General features: G+C 43.2%; 1 protein-coding gene across 2 annotated transcripts in view; it reads right to left on the bottom strand.

The window, feature by feature from the left end:
- tbc1d16 (TBC1 domain family, member 16) overlaps window positions 1-12,632 on the bottom strand; it is a 28,061-nt gene that overhangs the window by 13,281 nt on the left and 2,148 nt on the right. Inside the window, exons 1-4 of one of the 2 annotated variants that reach the window (XM_048246260.1) lie at window positions 11,073-11,342; window positions 10,815-10,861; window positions 10,402-10,602; window positions 8,314-8,767 (exon numbers count right to left, since the gene is read on the bottom strand). In XM_048246260.1, the coding sequence (XP_048102217.1) occupies window positions 8,314-8,767; window positions 10,402-10,570 (623 nt within the window). In that variant the 5' untranslated portion in view covers window positions 10,571-10,602; window positions 10,815-10,861; window positions 11,073-11,342. Of the gene's footprint in view, window positions 1-8,313; window positions 8,768-10,401; window positions 10,603-10,814; window positions 10,862-11,072; window positions 11,343-12,632 lie in introns of those variants that run through there. The other variant, XM_048246259.1, reaches the window with a different exon arrangement.

Raw genomic sequence — 12,632 nt, 5'->3', positions numbered from 1 at the left:
CAATATCAACCATATGAACCAATCATTGCTTCAGTATGCTGTGCCTGAGGAATAAAATAAGCATACACAATGTGCTGCCCACTCTTACTGGTACAATTGAATATATTTGAATATTTTGTCTGAACTGAACGTAATGGAAACCCCCCATGTTCCAGTGCACAGCTATGTTCACCATGACCCTGATTACTCCACGCCTCCAGAACACACTGGATGGGTCTGGGGAGAGGGGGGGTCACATGATGCCAGGAACAGGGCTTACAGCAAACACACAGCCCAGCCGGCTAGCCAGACGCCCACTCAAGTAGCAGGCTGGATGGATGCTGGGCACACAATAAAGAGCATCGAGTGTAAATAAATATCCACAACAATATGCATGTAATATTTTCCAATAGTTCAACACGGGCCATTTTGCCTTAAATCTGATAGGACAGTGGAGAGAGTGACAGGAAGCCAGTGGGAGAGAGAGATGAAGGGGGTCGGGAAATGAGCCAATGGTCCATGTTAGACTCGAACCTGGGTCCCCGTGGGCATGTTTTGCATTCATTTTTTGAGTAAATATTGCACTTCTTCGTCTCCAAAGAACCTGAGCGAGCGAGCTGTTATGGTGTAGACAACAAAAACCTCCCCTCATCTGTCCACTCACTCTCTCAGTGCTAAGTAACAGGCTGTCCAGGGGCATATTCTCATATCACAAGCAGTGGTGTAGTGGTAAAATAAAACTGGGTAAACCCATCGGTGTTATTTTTTTTTTTAGGCACTAGAACACCATGGTGGAGGTTATTATCCAACAATACCAGTGGTATTAAATGGTTCCTAGTGTTGATGAGTGTACATATTGTGAAAGTCGTTAAAACAGTGTGATTTTTAAATGATACCCCTCTTTTGAGGTGGATAAACACCAATGAGAGGTGGATAAACTCTATTTCAGAAATTTCAGGAGGGTAAACACCCTGTGTTTAACCTCCACCATCCCCTGATCCAAGTGCAACTTTGACTACCTCCCTTTCAGAAGATTTCCATTGAAACTTTGCAACAGAGTTCAGGGTTCAGTCCTTGGTCCCCTGCTCTTCATCTGCTACCTTTTCCTCTTTGGACACATCATCCATAAACTCAACCTGGAACCCGTTATGCAGGCTGACAATCAGCACCATATCTATCTATCTATCTACTCTCCTCATAGGCACCAAATCCACCCTCAATAAAACTGGTCCCATCTCACTCACCATCGGCAGGCACCTCGACCATCACCCCCTCCCCCCTGGCACGCAACCTTGGCGTCACCCTGGAACCCACCCTCTCCTTTGATCCCCCATTTCCTCAATAAAGTATCTATCTATCTATCTATCTAAGCTCCATCATCAAGACCTCATACTTCCACCTCCGCCGCATCGCCAAGATCCGACACTGCCTCTCCCCCTCTGCTGCTGAATCCCTCATCCATGCCTTCATCTCCTCACTCCCTCCATAGACTCCAAATGGTTCAAAACTCTGCTGCTCGCCTCCTCACCCACACCCGGTCCCGTGAACACATCACTCCTGTCCTCTTCGCTCTCCACTGGCTCCCCCATCAAGGCAAGCATCACCTTCAAAATACTCCTCCTGACTTTTACAGCCCTCCATCACCTGGCCCCGTCCTACCTGTCCGATCTCCTCACCCCCAATCAACCCTCCCGAGCCCTCCGATCCTCCTCAACACTCACTCTGATCACCAAACCATCAAGACTCAAAACCTTCAGTGAGAGAGCCTTCTCCTTAGCAGCACCCCGACTCTGGAACTCCCCCAACCTGTCCGTGACTCCCCCCCACTTTCGACATTCAAATCCCGTTTAAAAACATACCTCTTCTCACAAGCCTACGACCTCCCCTACCCATAACCATAACCATCCCCCACCCTTGCCCTCTCCCTCCTCATACCCGTCACCCCCTGCCCCTACCCGCCACCCTCCCCCAAGAACTGGACCCCCATTGTGACTGTTATTGCTCATGTCTTGTCCTGGATGTCTGTACTATTATTATTCATTCCTCATTCCACTATTGCTCTTGTCTTTGATGCTTGTACCATTATGACTTACTTTTTATTCATCAATTCATTGCTGCTCTTGTGTGTGTGTATGTGTGTGTATGTGTATGTGTGTGTGTGTGTGTGTGTGCGTGTGGTACTGTTGTCCTTCTTTGTTTCCCCATTCTGTAAGTGACTTTGGGTCTTTGAAAAGCGGTATACAAATAAAATGAATTATTATTATTATTATTAACAGAGACTATGAATATAAATAAATAAATTAACATTGTGTCATGCATTACTGAGGACACCCCCTTTCCAATCAAATGCATTTCCAGCTATTTATCTGAAGACTGAATCATCTGAACCCCTAAAACATATGAGCCTGATTTTATTACAAATTTGAACCAGACTGTTTTATGTTCTCGTTGCAAATCAAGTTTTGAATTGCATGCCAACAGTGTGAAGGCTGTGCCAAAGGTTTTTCCAGTAAAAGGTCATAGCAATGATGTTTAAGTTCTCTTGAAATACACCCGGCTTATCCAAATGACTTTGCCCGTACACTGCGTCCAATAAAAGTTAGTCACTAATTACAGTAATAATATCGCTTAAATATTTGAATACGCTGTGAAGTTAGATGAGGGGAAAAAGGACTACGAAAGGAGATTGACCGGTTTCTTCAACCTTCCTGACCTCTTAACCTTATTTGTGTTGTTACTTTCTAACTCACCGTCTCTTTTAGATATGCATATGTGTGTGTCTGAGTGAACACACACACACACACACACAGAGACAGTAGGAGGTTTATTCAAAGTGACATGCCAACAGTTCTGACTTCTCATGCTGTCAATTAAACATTAGCAATGTCTCAGATGTGTTTGGCTACTCGCCGGACATCCCTTGCTTCCCCAAACTCACTCTAGCTCTGAAAGCGGCCATTCCCCAAAAGCCACAAACATCTGGTCATCAAAGACAACACAATGGAAACAAAAATGACAAAAAGAGACACATGAGGAAAGGTTGTGAAATGAAAGACTGGATAACTATGTCCCAAAGAATGTTGAAGTCATAATAAATGAAATGAGACATTCGGATGGCTCTGTAGAGGTTCTGGAAACAGGTTGAGAATTCGGCTCCAACTGCTCCACCCAAACACCCTTTGGCTGTACTTGCATCTGCTACAGAACCTGACAACGCGCAAATCACTGCAGTTTAGTTCCCAGATTATGGGCCCCAAAGCTCAGCGGTCTAAAGTTTACAGCTAAGTAGTGGAGGGGGTTTTGTCGGAGAGGGAGAAAGAAGTGCCCAAATGTAACAAGAGAGAGAGAGACCGGATAGGACATTAAACTTTAGGAGGGCTGCCAACAGGGATGCAGAAACCCTTTCAGAAAGCATTTTCCTCTCAGTCTCTACTCAGCACTGAGCTCTCATTAGCTCTATTTTTCAACTCCCTCTTGTGGCTGAATGCTGACATTACATATTAAACAATTGCCTGCCTCACCTTTACAAAACTAATCTCATTTCCTCTCCTTTCCACAACTATATGTATATAGTTGACAATATATTTTGTTTCATTTCTCTTTTAGAGAACTGTTTCCATGGGAATATGATGCTTAACATAATAGGAATGTTTCCAGGTGTGTGGCAGCAGTGATTTATTCAATCTCAAACAAACCGATATCCTGGGGAGAGGAAATTCATAACTCTGATCAAATATACAATTAGTGAAACTGAGAAGCAGCTTATCTTACTGTTACTTGCCCACAAAAGTTGCTTTGTTAGTGACTTTATTTTTGATGGCAAATACGCCTAGTTGTTGACTGGCCACTGTGTGAAATCCCTTACCTACAGCACAAAGAAGTTTTATAACTGATGTTAACTGCAATTAGTTAAACCCTCTGAGCACCACTGTAGTCACTACGGTTATTTCCCGTCTACATAAGGCCCTGGTGGATTCAGCCAGGAGAGAAAAGTCTACACTGGGAACAATAGAACTCCGCTATTGCAAGGACTTGTGACACAGATATGGCCCAACTCTCATTTGGCTCATCAATTCAGACTAAAACCACACTGACCATCATTTAGGCATGTTTAAATATGCTGCCCTACAAAGGCTAAGAGCAGTATCTGCAAAAATGCCAAACTGAGAAAAACAGCTTTTTGTGTTTTTCTTACACCAAGTATAAGCATCAAATTATATTCAACAACAAGGGTTATCATTAGATAGCTCAAAGTGAGGTGAATATTAAACATTTTGTTTTTTGACATTTAGGCAAAATTTGGTAGTTTTATAGGCTATACTGTGCTTTGCCTTTGCATTACTGCTTATACTTACATGGCCATACAATAACATTTTGCAGTAAGTGTAGCAAGTGATCATAATCACTCAGTTTTAAAATTAATTGAGGAGGTACTTACTACATTTTTAGTGAAGATATGCTGCTTGATGCCTTAACAATGGCAACTCTGTCATTTATAAAGATTTATGTAAAAATGGAACAAAATCAATCGGGTATTCTTGTAGACTTTCATGTCAAGCAATATTGCATTGCTGCACACCAAAACCTAACCTTTGACACCTTTGCACACTGCTGCTTATATTTGTCAAAGTACATGTTAATTACTTTTTGTAAAATCTGACTGACTATTTTGAATATGATACTTTCACTGGCATTTAATATTGTGATACTGTATCATGATAGACACCTAATGTGTGTGTGAATGTGAATGGTAGTGTGCCTTTTTAGAAGAAAGTCCAGGGCCTTTAGTCTCAGTCTGTCCCTGTGCACACACACACACACACACCCTATTAGAGTAAGGGCAAGTGAAACAAAGGTAGAATCCAGTAATGGCAATTGAAATCAAGGCAGTAAGGGCAGATACTGCACTCTGCCTTGGTTTCACTCTACTTTTCTATACAAACGGCAAACTAAAAATGTAAATTTAGCTAAGAAATGTATTAGGCAGCCATATGAAATTTTCAGCAGATCATGTACTTCTTATTTGTGCAAAAAAAATGTTTTTGAAAAAGTGCAGATCCTGCTCTTAGCCTTTGTAGGGCAGTATGCATATACATTGTTATTTAACAGGCTTTTCAAACAGACTTAATTTGCCAAGAACAGACAAGCGCAAATGATCCTCTGATTAGTTTCATGTGTGACAGTTTTGCTATCAGGAATGAGAGAGAATTTATTTCCTAAGTGGTTGTTTTGTAATGTCTAATGTGAGGTTGCAGCCAACAATGTGAGGTGCAACAGAAGAGTGAGGTTGCAGCCAGGACATGTTTTCAGTGTGCATACAGACATTTTTAGCAGAATGAGGACTTGCTGAAAATCCCTTCACACATGATAAATCATTCATATACGTTTTCTTTACTGGGGACATGAAGAGTATATTTACCAGTGGTCCCTGAGACATGACTTTTGATTTGAAACTTATGTCTGACCATGAAATTGCTTCAAAATCGTATGGTAAGGGTTCTTTAGCAGTATCAACAGTTAACTTTGTTAGCAGCGTACCACTACCATTTACAATCAATACCAAGATGCTATCAATTGCCTATAGATAGATAGATAGATAGATACTTTATTGATCCCCAGGGGAAAATATTCAATAAAGTATCTATATATATATGCCAGACACTTCCTGGAAGGCATTTCAGCCAGCACAATCATTCGATTGTTCAGGGTGTCTATCTAAAGTCAGGCCCAATCCCATTTTGTACCCCTTAGGTAAAAAATTTGGTCAGAGATGTCTTTATTGTATTTCATCAGTTAGTAGGTGATGTAATCTGTCTTTTTCTTGATGCCAGCCAGGCAATCATATTTAGAGTTAGCTAAACCCTTGTGTAAGGTGTGTAATAATACATTTTCAAGTCATGCTATTTTGAGTTCCTCTTCATGTGTGTCTGTAGTTTTGTGATTTTATTTTTTATTTGCTGAGCTGCTGAGTGACTGGGGGGAGGAGGAGGACAGTGGCCTGCCATAATCCTCAGTTTGGTAAGTGGCATGCATTTTATAATACTTCATATGTAAAATATGCCAACATTACTATTAAAGTGTAATTCCGGAGTAATTTGAACCCAGGATCTTTTTCATCACGAGTTGAACACCCTCTCGAGAGCTAGATTATGTTGATCAAAGGAGTAATGAGTTTGAGCGGCTTTAGCGATTACAGCCCAAATGGCTAACAGTGCAAGTACTAAGGGCCAAAGAAAGCGCTGTACTGTATACAGTATGCCAGGCCAGTCGATGGTGCTGTGACGGTGTAGAGGCTTCACATTAATTCAAGTAGAAGTAGTTTATTGTCATGTACTCATAAAAGGAATTATGGGGGGTGTTGGTGTGTGTGTGAGAGGGAAGGGGGTAATGGGGTGTGTGGGGGAGAGGGGTGTACCTGTGTGTGTGTGGGGAGCGGGCATGTTGTGTGTTTGGACTTCATTAACGAAAAAGAGACAAATCATTCCAAAAGCAGTCACGTGAGATATGCAGACTACGGAAAATTCAGTTTTCAATTCAACTATAAAACTAATAAAAGTTCATTTTCAGGGTATGTGACTGCTATATATGTGGAAATGCTTTTACGTTTTGCATTAGGTCTTGAATAGAGCAAGTTACACTGGAGAAATTAACATATGTTAGTCAAGGTTGTAGTAAGCTAATGTTTAACTAAGTTAAGCTAACGGTGTGCTTCTAACTTAGTCACAAAAGGCTGATACCACGTGCACAGCAATCATGATGGGAAAAGAAAAACATTATAATATGAAAAACAAATGGTTTGGTTTGTTCTGACAAGCAGTGTCAGGTCAAGTGCGGAGGCTGGGTTCAGTGGTGGGGCTATGTCATCATCGGAAAAATGCCAGGTTTGCTGTTCACATGGCAAAAGTTAACCAGCTGCAAAAACCCCCACTCTGGAACCCAGTTTCAAAAAAGATCCATAGACTGTATATGTAGTTTTGCAGAAAAGTATACTGAGTGTGGGGTCTTTGCATTCTTTTGTATTTTTCAAATAAAATGTTTTCTAAATCTTATTGAATCTGCACAAGTAACTGTTTCATACACACACACACAAATAAAAGCCACTGACTACATTAACAGAGGACACCATTTGGTGTACAAACCAACATGGACTACACAAACTCCATGCCAAAAGCTCAGTTACATTATCATGGTAGAGGGGTAAATGGTTCCACCTTCCATCATGCATAAAAGGTCATTAGACTTGTTAATTGGTGACCAATAACATGTCAGTGAAATTATGACTTTTATAATGAAATTACATCTCTGGTTTTGGACTGTCAAGAGCCATTTAATTAGTCTGGCCCCGCCCACCTAGATCTTCTTTCAGGGAAATCTAGTCTGGAACACCACAGTTCATAACAGTTTCCCTCAGACAAGAAAAATGTCGGCCAATCAGCGAAGAGAGAGGAAGACAAAAACAAAACATATTGTGATAAACTGATGGATGGCATATAATCGTTCCTGCCTCAAAACCCAGATTGCTGCTAAAAAAAAGCAGATTGCTTTGGGGGCAGCCAGGGCCTACTGGTTAGCGCTTCGGACTTGTAACCGGAGGGTTACTGGTTCGAACCCCGACCAGTAGGCACGGCTGAAGTGCCCTTGAGCAAGGCACCAAACCCCTCACTGCTCCCCGAGCGCTGCTGTTGTTGCAGGCAGCTCACTGCGCCGGGATTAGTGTGTGCTTCACCTCACTGTGTGTGCACTGTGTGCTGAGTGTGTTTCACTAATTAACGGGATGGGATAAATGCAGAGACCAAATTTCCCTCACGGGATCAAAAGAGTACATATACTTAAAAAGGGTGAATAATTTTGGACATGCCATTTTTCAATTTTCAAAAACTGAGTCCATGTTTTTACCACATTGTCTTACAACCTTCAGCCATGTGGCAGTGTCATTTTCAGCCAGAACAAACATATTGGTCATTAAATCAATATTTGTCAGGGGTATGAACAATTTTGTTCCTAACTGTAGGTGGCACTATGTGCAACCCGGTTTTTCAGTGTCCCGGGCTAAAAAAAAAAATAAAACTCTTAAATGAAGACATACTTTGAGTAAGTAAATAACATAGAAATATCAAAAATGCAACATTTAGCCTTTGCCATCTTTCCCAAAATGTATGGTTACTTTTGGAGGTAGAGGTTGACAAAATGTAACAACATACTGCCCCAAATCTGCTTGAAGTTGACAGAAATAATTTAGCTCACATTTGATTTGGCACAGTCCTAATTTGACCTAAGACACAGAGACAAGCTATGTTTTTGGACCTTGACCATTCCACTACTCCCCCCACTCACCTGCCCTCGCTGTCCAGGAACACCGGCCCAGCGCTCTCCCCGAGCGCCTCACTGACGGGTGAGAGGCAGAAGGGTGAGGAGAAGGTGTCCGAGTCGGAGCCCAGTGTGCTGTCGCGGCTCACCTCGTCCGCTGAAAGCTCACACGAGCCCTCGTCCCCCTCCTCATGCCCCCCCTGTAACTGCCCTTGCCCCTGCTGGTGGTTCTGGGAGGGGGCCAGGGCAGGCTCCGCCTCCCGGGCCTCGGCCTCGTCCTCGTCCTCCTCCTCGGGGGCCGGCTGGGGTCTCTGGGGCCGGCGAGGCCTGCGGCGGGGGTGCCGGCGCACGGGGGAGCTCTCAGGGGTGATGTAGCGCAGGGCCTCCTCGTCCTGGCGCTGGATGCGTGAGTTGGGCACCCAGGTCAGGATGAGCGTGGAGCCCAGGGCCTCGTCCTTCTCCATGTGCACACAGAGGTAGCCTGGGGAGGAGAGGTTCAAAACACTAAACAAATCTAGTAGTGTAATGCACTTGCATGATAACTGTCAGTCCAAGAGAGATTTTAAATGACTCAAAAAATGAAACTAGAAGCACATTATTGATCCAGCCTTTAGAATTGTACTATTGCTGAATGGTTTAGACATTTTTGACAGCATCAACTAGGTCTGCACATTGTTTCTTTAATTCTGATGATACCATCCACTGTTACAATCCTATCCAAACAGATACACTTACTATTTAGACAGTTTGAAACTGTTTTGTATCACTATATCACATATAAATGACCACGTCTACGATTTCCACAACCTCAAGCTACAGTCATTAGTATATTGCAATACTCGCTGCATCATAAAGCATTGATATGCACAGGTGCCGACGAGAGTGGCAGCCTTTTTCAGTAGCTATGTCTGTTCTAAAATTTCCTTTGGGATGAAGGAAGGAAGGAAGGAAGGATCTATCTATCTATCTATCACTATAACAAACAGACCCAACATTAGAAGGCTTGCCACCTATCGGACCTTTGGACTCCTCAGTCTGCATATGACAAATATCTACCCCTGACCAAAGAGCATGACCGGACAGTATTCGGTCATCTGATACAGATGACATCTCATGACTGAGTGAAGGCGTCAGTATAAGCTCAACACATATAACACTGTATGAACCATAAGAGCAATTGCTTAAAAATGTATTGGAATAGAGGTGGAAGAAAAAACGATGCAGTGTAGTATTGCAAAAGAATATTTTTTTGGCACGGGATATTTGTGGCACCAAGCACATCACTATACAATTTTATTTTGGCCCATGTGTAATCTGATAACATTACTTCAGAAGTCAACAAGGTAGTTCTGTAGCGTCACAGTGAAACACAGTTTGGAAAGTTAGTCAACAACAAATTTACTGTGCCAAGATGGCTGCAGAGACTAGGGCTTAGAACCAGAGGGGCATAAGTGACATTTCACCAACTTTACAGGAGGGCCAAAACAACATCAATTGGTTCAGTGTGCTCAGTGTTAAGTCCTTTGGTTTTCCACTAAGAACTCTAAAATTACTTTTAAAATGATTGTGTCCTTTTGACAGTAGAAACAGCTGATCAAGAGCTTTCTTATGATTTCGCCAAAAATTGTCACTTACACCCTCTGATTCTCACCCCTATTATATTACATAACAGAAACAAAATCGCAATACTCCCTGAATCATAAAATAAAGAATCAGAATCATATCATGGCTCAAGCTTACTGTAAATAATATCATATAGTCACCTCTGTGACAAATTCCCAACCCTACTTTGAAATATTATTTGCACAGAGGACATCCACAGGTTTGACCTCTGCCTTAATTGTCCTCATTTGCTAAACACCATTTTGACATATCTACAACAAAGACATACGTCATCTCAAGTATCCTCCTTATTGGTCACTTTCACGTTTCACAAGTCAGGAAGGGTACAGGGACCAACCTGAGGCTCATGAAAGTGGGGCACACTGTCCTGAAGCGCCAGGTGACCACTGGGTTGAGGAGGTGTGTGTGTGTGTGTGTGTGTGTGTGTGTTTGTGTGTATGTGTGTTGTGTGTGTGTGTGTGTGTGTGTGGGTGTGGGTGCAGAGGGGGGTACCTGGGTGGTGCTCTGGCAGGCCAGGCAGGGGCTCTGCTGGGTGCACGCACACATTGTTCTTGGAGAAGATGATCTCCCCGTCCAGGGCTCCGCGCGACCCCGCCGAGTTGAAGGTCAGGAGGTCAGAGGCTTTAGTGGAAGCGCGGCGCAGGAGTCGACCGAATGACATGTCCTCCAGCACGGGGACACTCCTCCCATCCTCTGAGGGGGAAGAGAGAGACAAAGAGTGAGCAAGAAAAGGAAGGGGGAGAGAGGAAGAAGAGGAAAGTTGTTTAGAGAGGGGGACAAAGTGAACAAATTCAGTGAACAGTGACAAATTTAGCACAAGCTTATTATCACAGAACAGCTGAGCAGGCCAATAATTCTGAACAGGACATGTTGCCATTTAGGATAAACAAGACCAATTTATGTACCTCGCAGAGATGAAACGCCTGTCTACTACTGTCTACCACTCGTGTGCCTGTTCCAAAGAAAAAACACAATTAGCAGCCTGAACGACTTCATCATGGAGGGGCTGAGAGCCACAGGACTGAAGTGCTTCGAAAGGCTGGTCCTAAGGCTCATAAAATCTTCACTTCAACCCACCCTGGACCAACACCAGTTTGCCTACAAGAGCCAACAGGTTAATAAAAGACACCATTAACACTCCTCTCCACACTGCACTGACTCACCTGTAGGATCAAGGGACCGTGAGGATACTGTTCGTGGACTTCAGCTCTGAGTTCAACATAATCATCCCCAGGAAGACTGGTGGTGACTAGGTTGCTAAACTAGGGTGTCAGTCAGCACATATGCAGATGGATCAAGGACTTTTTAACAAACTGATCACAGCTTGTCAGGATGAGGACCCATCATTCCCCTACTCTGGCACTCGGCCCCAGAGCTCCGCAGGGCTGTGTGCTGATCCCTCTTCTCTACTCCCTCTACAGCACCAATACAATCATCAAACTTGCACTTGCAAACCTGGCACTCAACATCTCCAAAACAAAGGAGCTTATCATCTTCTTCAGGAGACAGAGAGAGGAACATGCTCCTCTTTTGGAGGAGATATGGTGGAGAGTGTCTAATTTCAAATTTCTTCGCACACACATCTCCTAGGACCTCTTATGGACTGCCAACAACACCTCTTTATTGAAGAAAGCACCAAAGCAGCTCTACCTGCACCAAACCAGCTCTACCTCTTCAGGACACTATGGAAGCCAACCTGTCCAATCAGCTACTAGTGTCCTTCTATCCCAGCATACTCACTTACATAATCTTTGTGTGGTATGCCAGCTACCCTGAGGCTGTCAAGAAGGCTCTTCAGAGAGTCACCAAATCAGACAGCCATCTACACAATAGAACCACCAACATACTAACCTACTGTACATCCACATGGCTCTTCAAATCATATTTTTTATATTTTTCATATTGTATGTGTACTCTAACAGTGCATATGTACAATAGGTATTGAATCTGAAGATTGTATTTGTTGTCTCTTCACGGTATGTACCACTCAGGGAGATGCTCTAAATTTCATTGTACAACTGTGCATATAATATTAAAAGCATTCTATTCTATTCTACTTTATATGAATCCTTCCTTATATTGTATGCAGAAGCATAACATTCCTGTCTATGGAAGGTCTGTCGCTACAGCACCACATGAAGACAGAAGGGGAGGAGACTGACGGCCAGCCCCCAGCTGCTGATAAGACCTTTAGTCTGAGCCAGCAAACCAAGTGAGGGACCACACCACAACACTCCTCTGGAGGGCCTGAGTCTGCTGATGCTATGCAGTAAAACTTCCAGTGCATGTCCACTTCCATGGCCTAGCAGTAGCATGTGTTATACATGAGTATCCCCAGTGCTTCATGCAACCAGAGGGAATAAAGTCTAAATCAATAAATAATTAACTCAACCCATATGGATGACTATCTCTCTCTCGCTCTCTCTCTCTCTCTGAGTGAGAACTGGGAACTTCACTTCAAATACACTGTAGAGTATTCAAATCTGAGCAATTCACAGAAAATGTGATGATGTGGATTCGCGGGAGTAATTTGCAGTCTGTGTGCCGTTTTGAGTGTCCATTTTTCACTGCTTGCGTCAGCATCTGTTGCCACGTGGTCAGCCTACACACATACACATTTAGGCCTACTCTTATCTTGCTAGTATACACATTCTATCTGTGAGTCAACCCAGGTGCGGTCCCTCCTTACGCAAACAGTGGCAGCGAGTGCACACACACACAAA

This window comes from Alosa alosa, chromosome 6, assembly GCF_017589495.1.
Source record: "Alosa alosa isolate M-15738 ecotype Scorff River chromosome 6, AALO_Geno_1.1, whole genome shotgun sequence".
In the NCBI taxonomy this organism is placed as follows: domain Eukaryota; kingdom Metazoa; phylum Chordata; class Actinopteri; order Clupeiformes; family Clupeidae; genus Alosa; species Alosa alosa.
Note: the sequence above shows the minus strand (reverse complement) of the source record. Positions and strands in the feature narration are given on the sequence as shown.